Here is a 25,932-nt window from a genome sequence, read left to right as displayed (position 1 = left end):
TGGATGAAGTAAAAATATGTATAAAGAGATACTCCCTCCGTTTTTTTTTATCTTCCATATTACTATAATGGGTAGTTTTAAAAGTTCTTCCACTTTAGAATACTTTCTATTTTTAGAAAGTTTTTATCCCACTTTTACCCCTTAAAACCCCATTTTCTTTTAATGTACCCCTTTTCTTTTATTTATAATTATTTTCTCTCTCATACTTTCAATACAATCATTACTTCACACTACTATTTAATTAAAATAATACCCACTACAACCTCATACTTCCAATACAATCATTATTTTATACTACTATTTAATTAAAATAATACCCACTACAACCCAAAGATTCTATCTTCCTTAATATGTGTGAAAAATCCAAAGTGGAAGATCAAAAAAGAACGGAGGGAGTATTATTTTGTCCATTTGAATTTTTTGTATAACATAAATTAAAGCGAACGTTTTTTTAAATATTGTGTATTAATAAATTTAAAGGGATGGAAAGAGTTTGTTTCAAATTCGTGATGAAATGCTTGTATTTTATGTTCACATACATAAACAGTTTATTGTAATAAAATAAATACTTAATATTCTTGCTATGAATATGAAGTGGTTATTATTGGTCATTAGTTGTTCTTAACTAATTTCATCAAAGAATTTTTTTTTGGCAATTTATGATAAAATTTGTTAAAAGAAATAACAAAAATAATATTCTTTCATTCGCAAAAGCCAACATTATAAGAATTAAAAGAATATATTGAGTTACCCGACAGGGCTTAGCTCACTCGTATTTTTCTCCTTGTAGGGTTCTTTTTATTTAGAAATATATAATTGACCGTAATTCTGATATTCTTTTTGAAAGGGGGAATAAATATCAGAATATGGATTATCTATTTCTTTCTCATCTGAATTCTATTTTTGAGTGGGATGCTTATTTGATGACTATGAGTTTGAGTTAAATTGATAACATTGTTAATTTTCTTCATCAATTTATCCAATGATATCTATAGGACCCTTAAAACCAAGCTAGTGTGTGCATTGAAGTATTATGTAATAACACAATTAGAAATCGTGATAATAAAAATAATTTGTAGTGTAAATTTTCCTGAAATTTAAAGTATGTCATTTTCAATGTAGTGAAAACTTTGATCATTAAAAATTTTTTTATTTATAATTTTTCATTATCACCTAATACTACATTGTAAATACTAATGCATCAAAATGAATTTTCCTCGACATATTGTTATTTTTGGTAAAAATTCATGATTAGATCAGTATTTAGCTTGCCATATCAACTTGTTAATTGTCATTCATACACATCACATACATATCCAAAATTTAATAACCTTCTCAACTTGGCCTTTGAAAATGGTAAATTAATGAGAGTAAAAAGACAATCCCTTATTATCTTGTAAAGATAAGTATTCTTATCCAAATTGACTAGGTTCCTTATGAAATGAGTTATGGAAGGTACCACTAGAATTAATAAATAATACTCCCTCCGAATCAATTTAGTTGTCCCATTTTTTTATTTGACAAAGTCTTTTTAGTTGTCCCAATTCTATTTTTGTTAATCTTTTTTTACCTAAATATCTTTAGTTCACACAAGTAGTTACGAATATTGTTGGGATGAGTTATCCCACATCGATAAATTGAAAATGGTGTGCACGCTTTATAAGCTATTAGAGACCTTCTTCCCATTGCCATATGGTTTTGGGATGGTATATATCTCCTTGGCTTATGAAGTGTGTCCTCCCGTTAATATGCTGGCATTCACAATAAGTCCAGCCTAATTTGACATGGTATCAGAGCCAACGTGAGAGGTCACGGGTTCGAATCTCAACAACCCCTTATTTAAAGTGGAATATTCAGCGCCTATGCGCATCCACACTTCTAGCCCAATGGGGTCTCGTGTGAGGAGGCGTGTTAGAGTATATAACATATCCTGGGCCCTCAACCATCAGCTTAAGCTTTTGGTTGAGTTGGTTCCTTGACATGGTATCAGAGCCGATGGTTCGATCAACAATTTAAAAATGGTAGGTTCGAAAAGAATGACGTTCCTACCCTAATTGATTACTCCCACATGCGAACTTGACGGGGGTTCGCATGTGAGGGGGGTGTTGGGATGAGTTATCCCACATCGATAAATTGAAAATGGTGTGCACGCTTTATAAGCTATTAGAGACCTTCTTCCCATTGCCATAGGTTTTGGGATGGTATATATCTCCTTGGCTTATGAAGTGTGTCCTCCCGTTAATATGCTGGCATTCACAATAAGTCCAGCCTAATTTAACAAATATACCCTCATATACCTTACTTACTCAACTACCCTTCACTACTTACCCTTTACTACTTACCCTTTTTAATGGACCCCACACCATCCTTAATAACCGTGCCCAAGCAAATGAGACATCTAAATTGGTTGGGAGGGAGTATAAAAGATCTAATTTAACCAACAAACTAAAAAACTTGGAGTCATGTCTCACCAAACATAACATTCATAGAATTATTTCTAATAGAATGATCAATTCACATATATCATATCAGGGCCATCTAAGATTTCTCATGAAAACATGAATAATCCTCATGTTTTAGATTAAAATATTAAATATGTGGTGTAGTGGAAAAAAATATGAAAAGCATATTTATTAAAAAAATATTTTAATAAAGTTAGTGAGAAATATATAGAGGCCTTAAGCAATATAAAAAAGTTAATATAAAGTTGGTAGAAGATATGTGGGGATAATAAGTATAATAAAATATTAATGAGTATCAACAAGGTTAATATTATTTTTGTGATATAAATAGAAATATTTTTTATGGAAATAACGAATTAAATGAAACAATACAAAATATATTTAGCAGACAAGGAACTATTATTTATTTTTAATAGAGTAAATTGTCAATAGTAAATCAGTCTTTTCTTCGCTGAAAATAAATCTACCTATTATTTATTTTTAAATAGATCTACCTATCATGTATATTTGTTAAAAATTAACCGATCTTTTGTTTATAATCATTTCCAAAGCTTTTTTGTTAAGTCATGAATTATAAATAAACGATTATTGAGTTTATATTCAATAATGATGTGAAATTGAGAAATTTATTCAACAATAACTAATAATTAAATTTATTTTTAGTGGATTGAACATGTTGATTTTTTACGTTTCTCCTTTTTAATATCAATAAATAAATAATATTCGAACACGTACAATTACAATATAAATACTTCAATATTCCCTCCATATATGAGAATATAAGATCGAAACTGAGACGAACGCTACCACCAAGAACGAGAGAGAGAAAATGGCGATTGCGAGAACTGGTGTTTACGTTGATGATTATCTGGAATGTTAGGGTTTCTTATTTTATCTTCCTATCAATAACTTCGATTTCTCAATCTTAGCGTTTCATCACTTCAATTTCATACTCATTTATGCAAATCAACAGATGCTAGAACCTTGCCAGCGGAGCTTCAAAGGCTGCTCAGTACCATCCGCGAGCTCGATGAGCGATCTCAGGGTACATTCTTTACCCTTTCTCCCCCAAATTATATTCAAAACTTGTAATTTCGAGAAGTTAGGGTTTATGTTTTATTGATTGTTGGGGTTGTGAGAAGGGATGATAAATCAAACAAAGCAACAAACGAAGTTCTGCTTAAAAATTTCGAGCCAGAGCTCTAAAAAAAGGAATAATAATGGTGAAGATGATGAAGTTGGAGTTGAGAAATTGCGTAAAGAGATAGAAGCCACCCAAACTAACGCGTTAAGCCTTTGTACTGAGAAGGTTTTACTTGCTCGACAAGCTTATGATCTTGTAAGCATTTTCTTTGTTTTTCGCTATCTTGTTTTATTTTGGCAATGTACATGCAAATGTTTACTTACTTAACATGCTCATTCTATTGCTGTGTAGCGGGGAACTGTAATTAGGCTAAGCTAACTCAACTTCGTTATTATGCTTGGAATGACAGCTTAGGCATCAGACGTATAATTTGCTTTTGATATAAGATAAACCTCAAGAGTTCTTTAAATGGATAGAAGTATGTCTTGAATATAGAAAATTAGACTGTCACTCGAAAACACTAAAGATTAATTCAGATGTCCAAATGTATGCAACCATAATATAGTAGTATGCAAGTATAAAGCAGGTCCGGTGCCGCATTGAATGTAAATGAATGTAAGATAAACACTAAAGAAAATTAGAATGTCACACGAAAACACTAAAGAAAGGAATCAGGGCTTTACTCTATTACCTGGAATAAATTGGCAAGATTTTCATAGGGAGGTTAACATATAGGGTGGTTCTGTATATGAATGTAAATGATGATATTTTCCTGTTATGGAGAGAGTGATTTTTTTATATACAAATTGGTTGATAGGTTATTACAGATTTGCTAGCTTCCTCTACAAGAAAGTGATGTGCCCAAAGGTATTTTTAGTGAAGATGTGGATAGATGGAAGCTTTTATTTATTTAGGGAGACTGAATCTGTTTGCTAGTTGCAAATTTAAGGATCAAGCACCGAGTTTGTTTTTTAACCCTTTTAAAAGGAAATAAGTAGTATATGATTTCTACACATTGCTGGAAATGAAAATATATATTTATGTTAGATTACGAAGCATATATATAATATTTTGAGCTGCTTTATTAAAGTATGGCAGTTACCATGCATATTAGAATTTTGAGCAAAATATTATCTTGGTATTGTGTTGCATCTCTTGTATCGTCTGATGATGTAGTTCATTGCTGAATTTAAGTGCTATTTTGTCTATTCGCAAAAATTTATTGGGAGTCTTCTCGTCACTGTTGAATGGTAATTGAAAAATTATATGATTTCATCTTGGTGACTTGTGATAGTTAAAAGTTTAATTGAGTCTCATGTTTGGACTTTGGAGTTTGGAGGACTTGTCCTTTCTCGATATGTGTAATATAACATTTAGAAACAAAATTTATCGAATGAAATGTGGACATTGAAAATTGAAATTTAGGTTTAAAGGTTCATGTATACTAATATGTATTTTCCCATGCATTTGTTCTTGCAAATTTCTGAAGTAGTGCTCTCACTTGCAGATAGATAGCCATATAAAGCATCTAGATGAAGATCTAAACTACTTTGCTGAAGATCTAAAGCAAGGTATATCTTAAATGAATACATTACATGCTTTAGCTTTCCTTTTGTGATAACCTCTCAGCTACATTCTTTCTTTGGAGTGTTCTCCATATGCAAATTCGAGGAATTGTCCATTTATATTTTCTCTTAGCTCATACTGTAGATCTTGGTCATTTGCTCCCTTTATTACTTGGGGCAGGCTTGGATTGGGGTAATAGAAGTCAAGCCAAAGGGGTGAGATAAAGTTAAGAGAAGATATGCAGTAATAACATGAAGAAAAGAGAAAGAGGAGGGAATTATTACTCCTGTTAGAAGGGTAATAAACTAAAGACTAACCCTTCTAGAGTAATGTATTACTCCCAGACGAGGATAATGATTCCCCTCTCCCTTTAATTATCTAATCTCCACCATCCTTTATCTTTATTTTCTTTGAAACCACCTCTATTTTCCTTTTTTCAGTTAGTTTGAATTCTGCTACCCCTGAAGTATATTATACTCATCCTAAGTTTGTCCTCAGGGTAATGATTAATGGGAGAGCAGGTGTGAATTGTGGATTCTTTGCCTCTTTATTGTGGGTTTTGTGCTGTTTAAACTATTTATTTGCTCATAGCATCGTATCTAAAAGAATTATAGTCAAAAAATTTTAGGTGTGAGTGTAGCCTTTACTGACAAATTACAAAGTCAGACTTGAGCTCTCGACATTTTTTCCCTTCAAATGCGCAGAGGGAAAATTAGCACAAGAGGAGCCTGCCATTCTTCCACCTCTTCCAATATTTACTGCCCAAAAATCTGAAAAGAAGCGGAATGCGTATGGAACATCACATTCAAGGCGTTTTTATAGAGACAGAGATTTGGACCGTGAGCAACACAAAGATTCAGAACTGATGCCACCCCCAGGTAGTCACAAGAAGGATTTTCCTGTTCCTGTCGATACTTATCAGCCAATCGATCCAAATGAACCAATCTACTGTGTTTGTAATCAGGTGTGTAGTAATTGAAGTATAGCATTGAATTTTTTTAGTTTTCCCTCATGTTATGTAAATTAAATGGATACAAACTTGGTAAACTATATATGTCAATGCTGCATGTTAAATTTTGCAGGTATCTTTTGGAGATATGATAGCGTGTGACAACGAGAATGTAAGTTCTTATTTTTTTCTGTTTATATTTTTATTTATGATCCTTGAAAGGTACTGGCGAGTGACGACCTCTTGAGTGAACTTTTCTTGCATTGCTAACATCCTTACTGCTGTAGCAATGCAATAACTAGGATTATGTGTGTAAAAAGGAAAGGAGGGCTGCTTTGGTCGTGGGAGTTGGAACGTCATGAACATGCGAAGTGTGACTTTTTTGTTGTATAGTCAGGAGCTTAGAACAATAGGATATATGATAACCTTGTTCTCTAGTACGGGGTCGTCATGCTTCCAGTCAGGAATCTAATTCCTGTTGTGTGATTGTATCCATTATTCTGGTGGTTTGATTTTGTTTTGCTCTGACAGTGAATGTGTTAGAAAGTGTTCCTCCCTTTCGATTGAAAATTCTAATTACCTTGTCGTTTGGTAGAAAAGTGGGAGTTGTGGTGGTGTGGTGGTGTGGTGGAGACAGTGGAGTCATGTAAAAGGAAGATGCATGTATAATGGGTGTGCTGTGTCCATCAGAATGTTCGATTAAAATGATCTGGACAAATAAGACAATGTTACTCTTAGTCTTTGCTACCCTACCAAAATGATAATACTAATGCTATTAGTCCTGTCACCTGTGCATAAAACTCTATTTGGTTTATGTACATAAATTGTTGGGGTTTGCTTCTTCTTTTTTTTTTAATTTATTTATTCTGCAATAAAACGGCATTAATGCTCTTTCTTTTCACTTAAACTCACCAACACTGCTTACTAACTAACTAATGATTATGGTCTAAAAATATTTAGACTACTCCGTGAGACGTCTAATTTAAGTAGAACTTAGCTTTTAATCCGAACTTAGCTCATCATTGCCAAAAGAACTGCAATCCCTTTTTTTGTTTTTACTTGCTTTCTTTCGGTGATTTTCCTGCACTATGGCTTGTACTATATTCCCTCCTTCCCTTACCCCCTGCTATTCAAAAAGTTCTCACATTCGAAACTAAAATGGCACAAACTCTGAGGGATGGCTGGAGTAATTAATTTCTGAAAATAACTGAAAATGTTGCTTTATTCAGTGCCAAGGAGGAGAATGGTTTCATTATGCGTGTGTTGGACTGACACCAGAAACAAGATTCAGAGGGAAGTGGTACTGTCCGACTTGCAGAAAATTCCCGCAGTTTTGGTCGTGAAATTGTTCTACGTGTTTTGTTAACTCAAAAGCCAGGCTTGACTAGCAAAACTTTTCTTTGCTCAAAAGCTGGTTCCTAGCAAATTGGTACAGTTTACTACATTTTTGAATTTTGCATCTTTAAGGCTATGTTTGGGGAGCATTAATGGGAAAACAACCTTCCAGATGATGGTACTCCTGATTGTGGTGTTATTGATTTTTTTTGTAAATATGCTGGCCTTCTATTTTTGTCACCAACAGCTTGTAAAATGTATAATCTGCTGTGGTCCGTGGACTATAAGGCTCATGATATGCAATTTCTTCCAAATGTTGCGTCTGCCATGACATGATCTCTTTGGCAACAGAAGAATCCCGTCCCTCAACTAGATTGCTTCATTACTATTTGCCCCATGTCCAAACTGCTACAATATACTACTCCGTTCCACTCATTTTACGTATCTATTTCAAAAGCCTTCACATTAGAAAATATAATGTAGCAATGAGCAGGCCGGAGCAAGTATTCCCTTCCGCCTAGAGTTTCTATCCTATCTTTTTGTCATCCACACTCCACTGACGGTTAGATGCCACTGGCTTTTAAACTTTCATGGTAGTCGTTATTATCATATTTAGTGTATTTCGTTTATAAAAGCTATGATAAAAATTTGGGTTGATATTGAAGATGAAAAACCATATCAATAAAGAAGGTTGTAGTTAGAGAGTTTTTCGACTTGAGAAAGACTAACTAAACTTATTATGGGAATATGTGATACAAAAATTTGATTATAGAAATTAGGAAAATTCCATATAATAGCATCCAAACTATTATGAAACGTCATTGGTAACACTTGTAAGAATTTTCACATGGTAGCATTCAATTATGTACTATTTAACTGTCGTAACATTTTTCGTTAAATTTTTATCAAGTTCCGTTTAGTTCACCACTTTGTAAGATTTTTCCACATGGTAGTATCCAGTTTATGCTTTCAAATGTTTAATTTACCATTTTAACGTTAATTCACCGTTTAATTTATCAACGCTCTCAAATGTTGCAACAATTTTGTTTTCATTCAAATTGTTGGCAACACTTTTTGAACTTATGAGATGCATCTTTTGAATGAAAACAAAACTGTTGCAACATTTGAGAGCGTTGATGAATTAAACGGTAAATTAACGTTAAAATGGTTAATTAAACATTTGAGAGCATAAATTGGATGCTCCCATGTGGAAAAATCTTAGTGGTGAATTAAACAGAAATCGACAAGAATTTAACGAAAAATGCTACAATAGTTAGATAGTGCATAAACTGAATGTTACCATTTGGAAAATTCTTACAAAAGTGTTACCACTGACGTTTCATGAAAGTTGGATGCTACCATGTGGAATTTCTCTAAAAAATAAATTGATTTTTGACAAATTATTTGACCATGGGGTGTTTGGTAAATAGTTGAAAGCTAATTAGAGTAATTGATGCAATAAATTGATTTTGAACACGCTAGTGGGTTGTAACTTATTGTACTTTAGTTGATTCATGACAAATTATTTGAACTACCCAATATAACAAACATTAACACGAGATGTTTTGACTAACTACTCAATCAACTATTAGTATTTAAATAAACTAAAACTAATCAATAAACTATTTTATAGAACTCTCTCTGTCTTGTAATAAAAAATAAAGGGAAACACTAGTAATGACATTTGTGACTTTTCATAGTACTTCACACCGCTAGGGAGTTGAGATAGCCATGAAATTGTATCGTGTTAGACAACTCACATGTTGTGTTTGTCGCACCTTGTAATTAAATCTTATCGTGCCAAGTTTTGCGATGAACAATGTTGTATTGTCATGGTTAGTTGTTTACTACGGAAAAATAGACAAAAATTAAAAAGACATAAATCAATGAAAAAAACAACTCTTTAGTATTTATTTTGACTTTTAAAAGTAATTTATCAAATATTCCATCCTATTCATCTTAGGTGTTCTATTTATTAACTTTCAAAAATTTTTAGTTATGTATAATTAGATATATTAAGGATTAAATAAATACATTAGATAAAATATATAAAATAAATGAGACACTTAAAATGAATAAACTCCGATCCGAACAAAAAGTTAATGAAAAAATCGTGAATAAAAGAGAACCATAATTTTGTGAAAATCTGAATACTTGTATTTTGGTTGTTTTTTAGTGTAGCTAGTACTCCTCTTTCATTTTAATTTTAAATTTCTAATCTCTTGCATAGAGATGTTACTATATTATGAATTGGATCTGGCAAATGATTTGTTTTTATTTTTTTAATAAAAAAGGATAGGATAGGATAGTATAGGAATAGCCGAATAGGAAGATGACAAAAAGATAGTGGGTAGTGGCGTCATTTTCATTTTCTATATTCAAATTTTGAACTCCCTTACTAAGCGCGCAAATCACTCAACAATTTCAAACTCCTCCTAACAATTTCAACGGTCAAACATATTGGGTGTTTTACAAATTAGCTTATTGATCAATTTAAATTTATTTTGATATAAATAGAGGGTTGGGTTGTCAGACCAAATAATGCTAGTATTTGGTCAATTAGCTGGTTGAAATATCTTATTGATATAAATAAGCTGTTTTTGAACAAACTGCTCATAACAGCGAGTTTAAAATCAACTGGTCAAATCAGCTACTATAATCAACTATCAGCTGTTTGCCAAACACTGTCATTATTACTTTGTCCACATTTCTATTTTGTTTCATCATTTTCATTATAATATTAAAATCACTTTTACTTGATTCTTATTTGCATATTATTTCTTATCGCAAATTCAAAAGAATTGAAAAAATAATTATATATTTGTTTGCAGTGGGATTTTTTGAGCATTTTTATATTCGCATAATTAAATATTGTACCCTATTAAATTTCAAAAATTAGAAAAAATGAGAGAAAATATTTAGTAGAGAATCGGAAAAAAGTAATATAATCAAATATAACCTTTAATATACTCCAAGTTAAAACAAATGAAGACCATATGTATATAACATTAAACTTAAAATGACAAGACTAAAATAAAAAATTGAGCAATATTTCAGAGCAAATGGAGGAATAATAATTATAAAACCCTAAATAAATCCTTCACTCATTATGCAATGCAGCTGCTTCTATCTCTCTTTCATTTCTTAATTCTAGTAACATTTTCTTTCACACCCATTCATTTTTTTTTTATTTCTTTCCTTTTTTGAATTGATTCACTTCTTCATTTCTCTTATTCTTTCATAATCTTCTTTAACCAAAAAAGTTTCACACTTTGGAGTGAATAAGAAATTATAATAATAATCATTAAGGACCCAGCCTAAACCTCCAACGGTAGTCAGCTTTAATCTCGTTCTTAAACTGTATTAGCCCAGGTAATTTCAATCTTTCTTTTAATTTTATTAATAATTTTTTAAATTGTTGATTTTTTAGCTCCAACAAGTGGTCTTTTCTTGATTTCATTTCTTTTGACTCAAATTCTGGGAGATTTAAGGGTTTCATTGATCTGGGTTTTTAGAATATAATTTATGAAAATAATTAGATATCATAAATCTAACTCTTATAATTTTTAGTTCTGTATATTGGGTTTTTTCATTTTAATGTTCATTCCTTTGTTTCATTTTAGGGTTTTTTGTAAAATGAAATATTTGATGTGCGTTTTTCATTTCTTATGTAAATGTCAAATGGGTTTTTGAATTATTTAGCATATAAAGCATGAGAAGAATAAAAAAGAAGTGAATATTACTGATTTGTTGCTTGTATAAATTTCATTATAAAGTTCATATTGGGTTTTCATTGTGAAGATCATTCCCTTATTTCATTTGGGTTCTTTTAAAGTGAAATCTTTGATGTGGGTTTTTCATTTCTTGTGTAAATGTCAAATGGGTTTTTGATCATTTAGCATATGAAGTATATGAAGACCATAAAAGAAGTGAATATTACTGATTTGTTGCTTGTAAAAATTACTCCACATTGTAAAGTTCATATTGGGTTTTTCATGGTAAAGAACATTCCTTTGTTTTATTTTGGGTTCTTTTAATTAAATCTTTGTCCTTTGATGTGGGTTTTTAATTTCTTATGCAAATGTGAAATGGGGTGTAGAATTCTATCATATACTTCTGATTTGTTCCCTAGAAAATTTCTTTGTAAAGTTCATTCTTTTGCTTCATTTTGGGGTGTGAAATCTTTGATGTGGGTTTTCCATATGAAAATGTGAAATGGGTTGATAAATTCTTTAGTATATTGTATAATAATATATGAAGAATTTAAAAGATATTGAATATTACTGATTTCTTGCTTGTAAAATTTTGAACCAGCTTACTAAATGGGTAGAAATTTAAGTCCTGCTTTGCGCCAAGAACTAGCCAACCTAGAAAAAGATGCAGATAGTCGACGATCTGCAATGAAAGCATTGAAATTATATGTAAAAGATATGGATTTGAAAGCGATTCCGCTCTTTCTTGCTCAAGTTTCCGAGACTAAAGATGCTGGTTGCTCTCCTGGGGAGTACACCATTTCAATCTATGAAGTTCTTGCTCGGGTACATGGACCTAACATTGTGCCCCAATTAGATAATATTATGTGTTCAATTATCAAGACTTTAACTACTAGTGGAGGATCATTTCCTCTTCAACAGGCTTGTTCTAAGGTAGTTCCTGCAATTGCAAGGTATGGGATTGAACCCACTACACCAGAAGATAAGAAAAGGAAGATTATCCATTTGCTTTGTAAACCTCTTTCGGATTCTCTTTTGGGTACCCAAGAGAGCTTATCTTGTGGGGCCGCTTTATGTTTGAAAGCCCTTGTGGACTGTGATAATTGGAGGTTTGCTTCTGATGAAAGGGTTAATGAGCTTTGTCTAAAGCTTGCTAGTGCTTTGGAGGATAAGGCGACTCAAACAAATTCCCATATGGGTTTGGTGATGTCTTTGGCTAAGCGGAATAGTCTTACAGTTGAGGCGTATGCACGGTTGTTAATACGCAGTGGATTGAATATACTGAATTGCGGGTTGGTGGAGAAGAATTCGCAGAAACGATTGACTGCCATTCAGATGTTGCATTCTTTGATGAAATGCTTGGATATCAGGAGCATTTTTTCGGAGTTGGACTCGATTATTGAGGAGATGGAGAAATGTCAATCTGATCAGATGCCATATGTTAAGGGAGCTGCATTTGAAGCAATGCAGACAGCGAAAAGATTATTAGTAGAGAGATCGCCCAAGATCAGTTGCGATGAGGTTTCAGTTACCGGCTCTAACTTCAGTAGAAGTAGTAATAGTGGAAGGAGAAACTTGTCGAGTTCTGGAAGTCAGTCACCTTTATCTGTGTCACCCGACTCACAAACCCATGATTCATATGCCGAGTCTTTCAAGGATTCTCCAATGTCAATGAGTCAAGCTTCATGTAATGTTCGGAGAAATTTCAATAGGAAGCTTTGGAAACAAGAAAATGGGTGTGTTGATGTATCTTTGAAGGATGGACTTTTCTCGGAGATTGCCCGCGAAAGCTATAGAGCTAATGCATCATCAGGACAGGATAAAGGGTCTGATAGTAGAAGTAACTCGAATGGATTTCCTGGGTTTACTCCAGGAAGTGTTGCGAATGGAGCAATAAGGAGCCGACCTCACAGTCCGGTAAATGGAGCACTCAGAAGGAGGCCTCAAAGTCCAGCTAATGGAGCTTTAAGAAGCCGACAAAGTCCGGTTAACGGAGTTCTAAGAAGCCGACCTCAAAGTCCAGCTAACAGTGCAAGGAGAAGCCTAACACCCAGCCCTCAGGTAAAATCATCATACATAAACTACTCTGTTCTTTTCTGTGCGATATTAGTTGTTGCGTATGTTACTTGGACTCGGGTACTGATGTCGGATACTGGTACGTGTCCAAGTATTGGATACGTCTAAATGTTCAATTTTACGCCTAACATGAAGTATCTAAGTGCCATACCAATGTCCGGGTATCAAGGATCGTACACCGGTACGTGAAGCAAAATGAAGAGTCTGAGTAACATAGGTTGCTGCATAGTGTAACCTTTTGCTTTATAGAAACATGTTTTCGCGTATGAACTACAAAGTGAATAAGTGATTTGATGCTGTGTTTATCTGAATTGAGTTGGTTGGTGATCTTTAATTTCTTTTATTATGCTATGAATTCTGTGGTTGATTGAAGGTAGGGGTGTAATCAAGGTTGTTAGGATGCATTTGAAATCTGAATTATGTGATTTTTTTTACCACCTAATTTATTGGGTTAAGTAGGATTGCACAACTCTACTAGAATAAGATCTTAGTATCCAAACCTACAATCCGGATCGGTCACCTATTTTTGAATCGTAAGATCGTAGATCAGGATCGGAAATCTAATAACCATGGGTGTAATGATGTGAGACTATGAGTTGCGTTGATTCAATACTTGACTTGGTTTGCTAAAACATCAATTTTAGCTCAAGCACAAGCCAAGCTCATTCAGGATGAGCTTTGATGGAGAATTTAAGTTGAGCTTTTCAAACTCGTATTTTGATTACTTAGGAATTAGGATATATCAATATACACTATGGTTTAACGATTTATCTGCGAGCTTATTTAATTACAGCTGAACACCCTGAAAATAAAAACATTCTGGTTTTGATTTACAGAGGACACGCTCTCAGATTGATGTCGATAACATCAAGATCTTTAGTACTCCAAGGAAGCTCGTTAGCTCCCTCCAAGATTTTGACGAAAATTCAAACTACATTGTCAATCAATCTAGACGACAGCGAAGTCCATGCTCAGCTACATACGACTGGATCCCTTCTGCCAATTATAATCAAAATGGCTGCCAGCGAAGTCCTGTAGATGTTTCCAGCAACATCTCAAATGGGTTTGAAGACCATTGCTGCGATTCTACTTCACCATCAATCTCATCAACTGAAGATGCGTTAGCCATTGCTAATGGCGATATCTCTCCTAATATGCTCCTTGGCGAGCAATGTGAATCGGGAAAGATAGTGAAAACTTCTAAGACCATGATTTCGAGCACTTCAGGGAGGAAAATTACCGCTTTGGTAATGTTATTCGTCCTTTTAGTTTCAGTAGGTTTTTCATTCGTTTTGTTATTTTGTGAGCAGGATGAAAACCGTCGCCTAGTTCCAACCTAGGCATTTTAGATAAATTGTAGTATGATTAGTGTAATGCAGAATGAGCAGTATTTGTGAGACTATCATGTATTAGTATGTTGGGTGTAGTAATTGTTTTTGTACAAATGACTTCTCGTTATGCAATTAGCCTTATTGCTCTATATTTATGTCCTTATAGAATTTTTCTATAAAGTCGGAGGTTTGTAGTTTGTTTTTGTTTTAGGTTATAATAGACTACAGAACGACCTATTAAATCATTTACTTTACTTGGTTATATGAAGCTGCATGTGTTATTTTGGACTTTGCGTAGATGAAGGTTACGATTGAAGGGAGCCTCTCAAAGTCTCAACTTGAATATTGCCTGACATATGAGGTCCCTACAAATGAAAAATCTGTAAAAGAAAATAGATAAAAATTTGCAGGAAAAACACAAAACATACGAACACAATACAGGAAAACAAAACTAACCAAACTAAAGAGACTCACGTACACGAATTGGCGTATAATTATAAATATTAGAAGAAAATACCACCTAGCTACCTCGAGACTCCATAGTTGAGGTGGATCTCTTACTATAAGCTTGCCGTACAAAGAGGCTGTTTAGTATATTTTCGATAAAAGAAAATAATTTTTACAACACAGAAAACCCAATAAGCTCTGTAGTGTTCAAAGATTAGGATTATGCAAGTGCTGCTCTCCTCTCCATAAACGTTCAGGACCTAACCTTATAGGTTTTAGAACAGCCGATTGCCCTACGCATATGTACGCATACTTGCCATAGCTTTCGTGGCTCGAGCCTGGACTATACATGTATAGTTCTTCAAAGCCCTTACTTCCAACCATTACCGAGTTTCTTTTACCCTACACAATTTCAAAAATATTAGTCCCTCGTCAAGCGTTTGAACTTGGTTATAGAAGTAACAAGATAAAAACTGTACCCTGTCTATTATAGTGAAGTTTCGAGGTGCACTTGTATATATTCTACTCATATCTTCCGATAAATGCTTGTAGTTGTCATCCTCTTCACCTATATTGTCCTTGTTTGTTTCCTTAACGTCCCTTTTTGCGAATAAGTCCTTAACCGATGATAGAGGCCATGACCGACTAGGACTAGTGTCTTTGCGTTTGGCTAAGTTGGTTGGAATTATGCAAAATTCTGACATGAGGGGAAGCTTCTCAACGAAATTTGATCCTTCTAATCCATAAGCATAAGTGGCATCGGGTGTGCTTACGGTCAGATGGGTTAGAATTGAACCGGTTAACTCGAGTTTCGATGATCTCGAGTTCATGACGGTAACTTCTGATATCATGGTATCTGGTTTTAGAGTTATGTTGTACTTCACTTCAACCATTTTACTTATGTCTTGGCTTACTATTTCCACCTGTATTTTATGACGGAATCAGAAAAAATGGAGTGAAGTTGTTTTTGATCCTTGATCACCTCATGATTATTCAAGTGATCTTGAAAGAACAACCCTGATTCCCAATTCAAATGCACCATTTTTGTGTAGTAAATTTTATGATTTGATATGCCAATAACATATAACATAGACTCGGACCTATCTAGACTATGATTTGGGTTATTTGATTAGAATCCTTTTATTATTAAATAGTATAACATATAGTATAGAAAAATGACAGTAATGTTGAATCTGTACACATAGAGATAACTATACTTAAAAGGAATTTATTCTAGCATATAACAACCAACAGTTTAACAACTAATTTTTACCAAAGAGCTCTCTTAACGGCTAGCATTATCATCATTTATCCGCTCATAGAAACTATGATCAGGGTCCGGAAAGGGAAGACGGCAACTCATATCATACCATAAAGGAGAGTACGACCATCTTAACGGCTAACATCATCATCATACCCGATATATCCCACTCGTAGAAACTAAACTATGATTAGGGTCTGGAGAGGGAACGAAGGCGACAACTCATACCCGTAAAGGGGAGTATGGCCAAAGACTCCCTCGAATCGAGAAAGATCCACAAATAGCTCTCTTAACGGCTAGTAAATCGGTAAACACTTTCATATAGACAAACCAGCCAAGAGCCAACGACCCTAATTAACAGTAATTTGTCAAACAAACCCATTTAAGAATGTAAGAAGCAAACCTGAATAGAATCATCAGAAGACCCATTAACATCATTAAGAACCCAAGTAAGAGGAGACCATAAAAACCCATCTTCACCAACACAATTCAATGCCAAAGACACACCACCTTGTATACTAACACCACCACCATCACTAGACTTTCCTTCTGATACACAAGTATGCAAAACTTCAATAGAACTTCCATGCCACATTTTGGGTTTATAGGAAGTGATCAGCCCACTCGGCATCAGTATACTCGCCGCGCTCCCATTTTCCGACAATAATCTCATGACATAGCTGCTTCCAAGCTCTGTAAATGAGACTCCATGGCTGCTGAATTCTCTCTTCAAGTAGTTTAGATTGAAGGATGGTTGTTGTGGGTAGGAAATGGAATTAGAAGTTGCTTGTATTGGTAATAGGATGTCTCTTTTGTTGAAGTTTATGTAATGGGAAGTTGATAATGTTGGGATGTTTGATGAAAAGAGAAAGGTGGAAGACATTGTATTGCATATGTTCAAGAATTAAGGGTTTCTTTTGTAGAGAATTGGAAGGGTGTGAAAGTAAGAAGATAAATAGGGTGGTCCCACTTATCCTTGCTAGCTTAGATATTTTTATAATTTCTTTAGTGACTAGTAAATTATAAACTATATTTTTTTTAATGTTAGAAAAATATAGTTAACTGAAATTTTTTTTGAGTTATCAATGTATATTTTTATTATATTAATTTTTTATTATTTTTTTTATTATGCATCGAAAATATTTAATATCAAAATAGTATATTAAATAGTATGAAAACTAAAAAAGTATAGTCATTACAAAAGGAAGTATTTTCTTAGTCTTTTTCTTTACAAATTTCTTATGATTGTTATAACTCATGAAGCAAATAATAGTTATGGTATTTGTGTTGGACTTTATATATTTGTCGATGCATTATTTCAATAAATTTTACAAATTTTACATTTGTTGAATTAATCAAAATTTCATTTGACTATTATTTAGTTTATAGGTTTAAAATAAAATACAAACTAAAAAATAATTATTAATTAGTGCTAAAAATACAAATGAGACATTTAATTAGAATAAAAAAAAGTATGTTACTAAATCTTAATCCCGTTAAAACAAATATTATTTTCTCCAGATAAAATTTTTGGTTTTAATTAAGACATGCACATTCGATTCAAGTGGATAGTTTGAAAAACTTTATATAAGCTTTTGAAGAATGGATGAAATAGTAAGAATTAATACTTTGAGTGACACCTTAAACATTTAGTATTAATTTTTTGTAATATAATAAATATTTGATGATCACAGATGACGACTCAACATTTAATTGTTTGTGGTGCAATCTCAAAATCAAACCCTAAGCAATAGCCTGCGCTGTGCGGGATAATACGCCTATTCATAGTATCTTCCGCCTACTCACCTGCCCTTTAAACGGTATTAGAGACTGAGACTTCTATTTATCGATTTTCCATTGAATATACTATTTTGATTCGTCCCCCATGGTTTGCCCATAAGCATAAGCTTGAAATCTACCGAAGGAATCAACAAAGTTTCCTATCCATAGAAATGATAGGCGTGCTGCGTGTAGAAAGCCTTACATAGAAGTCTCCTTCGAGCAAAAAATCCAAATATTGAAAGCCATCTTCTCTTAGATCTTGAAATCGACATATGCACCACGACCATTACATTTGGCGACAAACTAATTCCGTAATGAGTACGAAGAATACAAATAGCAGAATCGTTTCTAACAAAACATAAGATCAACACATTCAACATTTTGGAAGTCAAATAATGTGACTAATCTACGACTTACATTACTTGTAGCTTCTAGCTGTAACTTCTACTATCAAACCTTCTCCTCAATCGCAAAATTTTGTTCTCCAATACAGTAAAAAACACAACAAAAGGCATACAAAGCAAACAAGAGACGATTCTTAAGTGTACCAACTAATAAAAGGAGGCTTTTTCGTCCATATCACTTAGTCCTCGTCCATTCCAGCACCAGCAGCAGCGGCCATATCTCTTCTAGGTCCACCAGCTGGTTTTGCCATTATGATCTGAAGAGCACAAGTGAACCCGAGAATGATCAGTACTTCTTGATTCATTGTAGTTGAATGAAAGTTTTAAAAAGAAAACTTGACTTTTACCAACACGGAATGATAAAAGAAAGCAACTAAAACGGAATAATATAACAAAGCAACTATAGTCAAACACAAATTCTTGTGAGAGACGGTCTCTTAATTGGGCCGGCCCGTTATATATTTTTTAAAATATTATAAATAGGCATTAAAAATGATGTAAATAGACATTTAAGATATTGAAACTAGGCATTAATGATACAGTAAGTATGCATTCAGGATAATGTAAATAGGCATTAATTATATGGTAAGTAGACATTAATCTTTAATGGGCTGGACTTAAGATACGTCACTCAAAGAGACGGTCTCTCAAGAGACTAGCTGATAGTCATTGCCAAAATTGAACTTTCCTTGTAAAAAAATACATCAATTCAGAACTTTAAATTACCTGATCAACTCGAAGAACAGTACAGGCAGCATCTGCAGCATATTTTAGGGCAAAAAACCTGCAAATAACACCATTGATTAAGTGATGAATGAATGTCCAGGAGAGATATAAGTTCTAATAAAAATCTCTTGTCAGAACATTGACAGGATTTGGGAGGTAACCAAATAACCAATACTTAAGGCTAAATTAATAAAGTAGAAGAATCAGCTCATAAGGAGCAAGGAACAGACAGCGGAAGTACAAAAATAATACCACAAAAAAAGAAATACATATTACTTGGTGACATATAGGTCCCAGATGCTCAAGGCTGAAACATCAGTGCAGGCGCCCTCCTCCAGGTCGATTCCCACCTTTGTATTCCCGGATGAATGTTCACTGTATAAAGACGATATGATTTGCATCGCATCAAGGCCGGCATTCTCTGCTAGTGTTCTAGGGACCATCTCAAAACTTTCGGCAAACTTTGCAATTGCATACTGATCTAATCTGTAGACCGGAACACAAAACATCATTGGTTCAGTAGCAATGGGAAATATCTTCAGAGTAACAGGCAGATGATGTTGCACAAATCAAGAGATCTAACATTTTAAAAGTATAAAATTTAAAGCGAAAATGTAAAAAAAAAAATTAACAAAAAAATATAATATATGAATACTCATTCTCCCATTATTTAAAAAAAAACTTGTTTGACACTTACCAGATAAACAAGCATTCAAACAAAATAACATGATGCAAATAAGTTCAGAACACAGCACAAAACTTCAAGAACTAATTCCCTCTAACATCGTCTAATATTAGTGCAAACACAGGAAGCCAAACTATGAATTTAACAAGTCAAACACATGATTCATGTTTACCAAGATGTAGTATACATCTTTCATGCTCGTAATACTTTTATACAACACTTATGGTAATTACAAGACAATTTATTCAAATCAAACACTGCCACATAATCATGATTATGTATGCTACATCCTGAATAAATGACTTGTTCAAGTGATGTTGAATACACCGGTGATTTTATAAACAATAAAGATAGGTATGAATGTGCTCTGTAATTACCAAATTTCAAGTATAAAATCCAGAAATAGAGGAACATATAGCATTAACTAATACAACAAAGACAAAGAAAGCATAATTGCCAGCTTATGATCAAATCCCAGAAGAGAATATAAGCAGAATGATGCATGTCTGTGAAAAGACATAAATGACTTTCAGTTTCTACAGCCATTAATATATTCAACAAGTCTAAGAGGCAATGTACCCCGTTTCTTTGAAAGAGAACTCCTTTAGTCTTCTTGCCAACTCAATCTCGGCAGCTGCTGCACCAGGGACAATTCGACTATCCCTGCACATGGCCTGCCAATAAGACAGTAACGACATCAACATCTTATACCCCTCAAATGATTATTCGGCACAGCAAACAAAAGAGTGCATTGATTCACCTTGTACGTGTTTACTCCATCATCCACTGCTCTTTCCAGATCATCCAAAATACTGTCTGTACTTCCTCGTAATAACACTGTGGTTACAGAGTTCCCAGATTCTTCATTTCTTACAACAGTAACCTGCCATAGAATAGTATATAAGAGAAGAATACGCCTCACACACATAAAAGATCATAGACTCGAAATAAACTATTTGAGAGAAGAAAGTTTGAATCAAATTTTGACACAAATGGATGTCATCCTCTATTTCCGCAACATACCGTAGTACCACCAATTTCTTGAACAGCAATTGAATCAACATATCCTAAATCATCTGGGTTAGGCTGACTGAGCTTTAACTGCCACAACAATCAAGCACAGATAGTTAAGAAAAATTCAACTGCAGTGTAGATTGAATCAGTGTTTATATCTTACAATTGCAACTGCTCCAGTTGTGCGACAAAATCTTCGAAGCTCAAACTTAGAACTGATCTTGAGGACCATCAGCCTGTAACAAAGAACCAAAATGAGCACCCAATGAGCCGAGGAATAAACAATCTATTACATGAAGAAAGATCAACAGCATTACTCAACATCAGCAATAATTAATTCTAGAGAAAAGAACTACTTCACATACATGATAATTGATAGCACCATCACTTATCCACAAACTACTCCATTAGACTACAAAATATCATCAAATCTACCAAGAATAAACTTTAATGAAATAAATAGAGCACAAACAGCATTGTATTCATTACCATCTTCCACAATAAAACTTGCTATTGCTAAAGTATAAGGTATTGACAACAGGAAGTCAAAAACTAATATCAAACACCATTAATTCTAGTAAACTTGGCAGAAACCACATTTGAAAATAAGCAGACAATTCAAGTATATACCAAGCTTCATTTTTCTAATTGTCAGTGTACTAGGCAAAGTGCTACTCCAGCTAGTATACTTGATAATGCTCATAACAAAACTCAAACACTAAGGGTAGTATTCAACTTCCAAAGAAAATTTCTTCCACAAGTCCACACATTTTCAGAATAAACCCCCAAAACCATTACGATTTTCTCAGCTCATAGTCAAGAAGTAAAGTAACAATGGATATAAAAGACTCTAAAATGCAAATATTACATACTTGTATCGTTCACAGAAGTGCAAAGCCATATCTCCTACAGCTCCACCACTCACAATCACTTTGGCACCTGAATCGGCAACTGCCTTGATGAGCTCCTCAACTCTTGCTTCTTCAGTTTTAGAATAATTTTCCAGCTACCATGTCCAAAAAAAGATGACATAAGAATTGCAACAGAATTCAAAAGCAGATAAAGCAACTGTATTTGTTTTGAACAATTTTATCAGCACTGACAAGAGTTAAGCCCTCAAAAAGAACACAAAATTCACCTTAGCCTGATATTACACTTAGCTACCAGTATCTAATCAACCAATGTACATGCTACTTGGATTCTCCATTTCACAAGTACCCTTAACGGATCATTTAGGACAAAAATTGTGTCAAACATAGATACTCGACCCATGTACCACATCAACTATGTTGACTAGTCGGCTAATTCATGAAAATGACTGAATAATTTGGTTTAAAATGAAATGCAAATGTAAAGCCTCGTGTTGGAGCATCAAACAGACATGGGCACTTGGTACTTGACAAAAAATGAAGAGCCCGTGCGACAACAGTTTGTGAAAGCTCTTTCAAGATATTTTGATTGGGCTATAAGAGTAAACATTAATTACTAAGGTACCTGCTGAGCACTATGTATGAGAACTGTTCCTTTTGTTTCGGTAGCTGATGTATCAACACCTTGTGCAAACACAGCAACCTGCAAGGGAACAGACATTCGCAATAATATATACTATACACAATCACACAATCAATAATTAAAGCTATGCCTTTTATGCATTGCGCTTATGAATGAGAACTGCTGAGCACTATGAATGAGCATTGTTCCTTTTGTTTAGATAGCTGATATAACTAAGAATACGATGACAAAAAAACTGCTCCATGGGCTTGGACATGCGTATACAATTTTTAAAAACAAGAGCAGAGATGACTTGAATAACTAGAGGCAAAGGTATTTGATAGTCAATAAAAAGAATGGAAGAGAATATTTGAAGAGGTTCATAGTAGTCATTTTTTGCTTTATGCAATCAACATCAACTATATGGCGTTTAAGCGTCAATGATATTATTGCATGTGACATTGTAGGCAGAATAACCTAACACAAAAAAACTAGATACTACTCCCTCTCTCGTTTACGGTCTTCTTCAGCTATGCAGCAACAATGAGAACAGTCCCCAAAATACTCTTTCTACCACCAAAATTTCGCACCATTTCATTTTAGTTTATTTATTAAGGTGATGGTATAGGGAAATAGGCATCTTTCATATAAAAAGTGAAGCAAATGGGTTTGGGAAGAGAAATGTGAACAGACAAATGGGTACATAAGGGCATGACGGGAAATGGAAAAACATTTGGGCAAGGCTAGAATGAAAATAGGTCAAACTTTTAAGCAAGCCTACAATGAAATATAGTGTGAAATTCAGGGAAGGAGCAAGTAATAGTCAAGGAGTAAGAAATACTCTCACGTTACATTTTAAAAGACTATCACATAGGGACAGTCAGGATTGTAAATTAAAACACTCACAATACAATGGAAGAATATAACACTGATCAGCATGAGCGATACAAGCAGGCGAGCCCAAACAGCCACCTACATCCCAAAAATATCAAGGGGAAACTCACCTAACCTCAGAATACTCATCTTAGATAAGTACTTTACATCTTCTCCCAAAGCCTATAATTATACAGCAAACAACAGATAAATAAAACAGGAATCTGATTACAATGAAATTGAAAGCCATAAGTTTTTGTACGATCCAGTTCCCACAAACACCAGCATAAAAAAATGATTTACCTAAACCCTCTAGCAATAAAAGAATCTAATAACCTCACCATGTAACAAGCTAAGAGCAGAAGCCCAAAACAAAAGGCAACAAACCACCTCATTCAAACTTCATAGACAACAGAAACAAAAAAAAAATCACTTGCCTTGGCTTTCTCTACACGCTTTATGCTGCCAACAGCATCATTCTTCAAAACCATGCCCCGAACAACAGAAGAATTATGCAAACCTCCTCCCAAAATTTTTGCAACACGGACATTATCCACATTGAAGTTTACAGGGTTTTTTGGGCATACTTGGATGCAAGCCTGAACAAAAAGTTGAAGTATATTATGAATGAATGTCAACAAAGAACTAATATTGTGAACATAAATAAGTTAAGGCTAGTTACATCAGCAATAAGCTTGCAAAGGGTATCTTCCTGGCCAAATTGCTTGCTCGCAACAGCAGCTTTCATCCGAGAAATAACCTCATCCATGTTCCTCACATCCATTTTTTCAGAACCTTCCTCAACCAACTCTTCCAAAATTTCAACTACCTAAAGTATGACACAAAACAATAATAAGCTCATATCATCAAGCAAATGCACTCAACAAGCACAACATCACATGGAACAAACATGGAAAAACGCAACAAACCTTCTTAATTGCTTTGGTGTACCCAATGATTATTTCACTTGGATGCAATCCCATTCTAATCAGCTCCTCTGCACCCCGAAGAAGTTCTCCTGCAAAAGAGATAGTCAAGTTCGCTCCATCACCAATCTCCTCTTGCTGAGCCTTGGACGCTAACACCAAGAGTTTAGCAGCAGGGTGCTGCACCTCAAGCTCATTCACAATCGTACCAGCATCACTTGTAACAAATTGCTTATCCAAATGATTAATGACCAACTTGTTTCGTCCTACACATCAAATAAAGATCATATGAGGCTCCCTCTTAGAACATTAATAATAGCTTAGAGAACGTAAGAGCTACATTACGAACTTTTGCTCTTGTTACTAGTAGCAGAGTTACATACATGTTTGTGGGGTCAATTGAATCCACTTAAATTTGCAATATCAGTGTGATCCACAAGAGAAATTTTCTAATTCCACCACTGCTAGTCACCCTTGGATCAATGAAGTTAATCCAGAAGTGAGCATTTTATTTTGGAATCAAATTTCTCCTATTTGGAGTTGCATAATAACACCGATTACGGATCCATAAATATCCATAAGCAACAACTAATATGTGCTCAAAACACTCTCAAATCTCAATACCAAGATTATTCAAGCTAATTGAACCAAACCCGCAATCCTAACACCCAAAACTCTCTACAAACAACAAACCCAGAAAAATTAACACAAAAAATAAGCAGGAAAAACATTCAAAAACACCAAATAATAAGCAACAGGAAATATCTCCTCGAATCACTCTCAAATCTTAATATCAAGATGATTCCAGCCAAATGAACCAAACCCTAAATTTAAAACTTGAAACTTTCAAAAACACAACGAACCCCAGAAAAATGAAACGGATTAAAACAAGAAAAATCATTCACCAACACGAAACTATAACGAAAAGTTATAAAATTCAGCAAAATAGGCAACAACCCATCGAAAAGACGTGATCTGAAAATGAGAACGAGAAGGAAATATACCATTTGGACCAAGAGAAGTACGAGTGATGTCGGAAAGTTCTTTGCAAGCATCGACATTTTTAAGGACGGCTTCATCGAGTCCAGAAAGATGGCGATGCCCTTCTTTCAACATCGATTGTATGCCATATGGTTGTAAATTAAACCCCATTATTGAGAGATTCAAGAGAAAGTTCTTGACTGTAAATGAGTTTAGTAAGAGAGAAAATGGAGTCTGGTTATGGAAGTAGAAGTTTGAATATAGGTCTGGGAATTCCTGTTGGATGTTAAGAGTGAAAAATAGAAAGCCCTAGAAAGCTAGAACTTCGTTTGCTTTCTCTTCTTCTTTTTTTATTTTTATTTTTATTATAGTTCCCCAAACATGGCCAACCCTAATAGAGCAACTAGGTGTTCATTCGGGTTATTTATTTGGATCAGATGTTTCAGGTTAATTTAAAATTGAGTTTTGTATTTATGTTGTTTTTACATAATTGTTAATTCATTTTTTATGACAGATCAAATCGAAATTCGGTTATAATATCGAGTAAGTCTGTTTTGAATACATGTAACTATAACTACTGCAACTAATAAGTTATAAGTACATGCTTTATTATTTTGGGTTTGCTAATGATATTTTCTTTTATGATATGTTACCTTTATAAGGAAATGAGACTAAATAAATTATAATCCTACTTTCGGTGTCTAAAGAGAAAATGACAATTTTGAATTGTCATCCAAATTTGGTATGGATTGTTCGACAAATGTTTATCATCTAAAGTTGTTAACTAATTAAACTAGTTGGATGTACCGGTTAATTGTTTAAGTCT

At 33.9% G+C, this 25,932-nt stretch overlaps 4 protein-coding genes across 4 annotated transcripts; 2 read left to right on the top strand and 2 right to left on the bottom strand.

Annotated features, from left to right (window-relative positions):
• The first annotated feature begins 3,213 nt into the window (after positions 1 to 3,213).
• Positions 3,214 to 7,710, top strand: LOC130826165 (PHD finger protein ING2-like). Its single transcript, XM_057691728.1, has 7 exons — positions 3,214 to 3,337; positions 3,436 to 3,507; positions 3,605 to 3,801; positions 5,054 to 5,117; positions 5,817 to 6,076; positions 6,195 to 6,233; positions 7,291 to 7,710. Exons 1-7 carry the CDS (start codon positions 3,292 to 3,294, stop codon positions 7,402 to 7,404), a joined length of 792 nt encoding a protein of 263 aa, XP_057547711.1. The 5' UTR covers positions 3,214 to 3,291; the 3' UTR covers positions 7,405 to 7,710.
• Positions 7,711 to 10,447: 2,737 nt separating this feature from the next.
• Positions 10,448 to 14,665, top strand: LOC130825815 (protein SINE1-like). The gene is made up of 3 exons (XM_057691247.1): positions 10,448 to 10,768; positions 11,711 to 13,170; positions 14,022 to 14,665. Exons 2-3 carry the CDS (start codon positions 11,719 to 11,721, stop codon positions 14,523 to 14,525), a joined length of 1,956 nt encoding a protein of 651 aa, XP_057547230.1. The 5' UTR covers positions 10,448 to 10,768; positions 11,711 to 11,718; the 3' UTR covers positions 14,526 to 14,665.
• A 326-nt stretch (positions 14,666 to 14,991) lies between these two features.
• LOC130825816 (protein NDH-DEPENDENT CYCLIC ELECTRON FLOW 5) lies at positions 14,992 to 17,149 on the bottom strand. The gene is made up of 3 exons (XM_057691248.1): positions 16,628 to 17,149; positions 15,443 to 15,886; positions 14,992 to 15,365 (listed from the first exon to the last, which is right to left on the bottom strand). The coding sequence occupies exons 1-3, from the start codon at positions 17,105 to 17,107 to the stop codon at positions 15,171 to 15,173; spliced, it is 1,119 nt and encodes a 372-aa protein (XP_057547231.1). The 5' UTR covers positions 17,108 to 17,149; the 3' UTR covers positions 14,992 to 15,170.
• A 1,148-nt stretch (positions 17,150 to 18,297) lies between these two features.
• On the bottom strand, positions 18,298 to 25,486 carry LOC130825025 (T-complex protein 1 subunit theta). Its single transcript, XM_057690052.1, has 13 exons — positions 25,130 to 25,486; positions 24,129 to 24,391; positions 23,882 to 24,028; positions 23,637 to 23,798; positions 22,330 to 22,407; positions 21,708 to 21,841; positions 20,999 to 21,071; positions 20,845 to 20,922; positions 20,582 to 20,704; positions 20,401 to 20,495; positions 19,413 to 19,622; positions 19,137 to 19,194; positions 18,298 to 18,667 (listed from the first exon to the last, which is right to left on the bottom strand). Exons 1-13 carry the CDS (start codon positions 25,275 to 25,277, stop codon positions 18,590 to 18,592), a joined length of 1,647 nt encoding a protein of 548 aa, XP_057546035.1. The 5' UTR covers positions 25,278 to 25,486; the 3' UTR covers positions 18,298 to 18,589.
• Positions 25,487 to 25,932: the final 446 nt, after the last annotated feature.

The sequence above is a fragment of the Amaranthus tricolor genome, chromosome 10, assembly GCF_026212465.1.
Source record: "Amaranthus tricolor cultivar Red isolate AtriRed21 chromosome 10, ASM2621246v1, whole genome shotgun sequence".
Lineage (NCBI taxonomy): Eukaryota > Viridiplantae > Streptophyta > Magnoliopsida > Caryophyllales > Amaranthaceae > Amaranthus > Amaranthus tricolor.
This window is presented reverse-complemented; position numbering and strand designations above follow the sequence as displayed.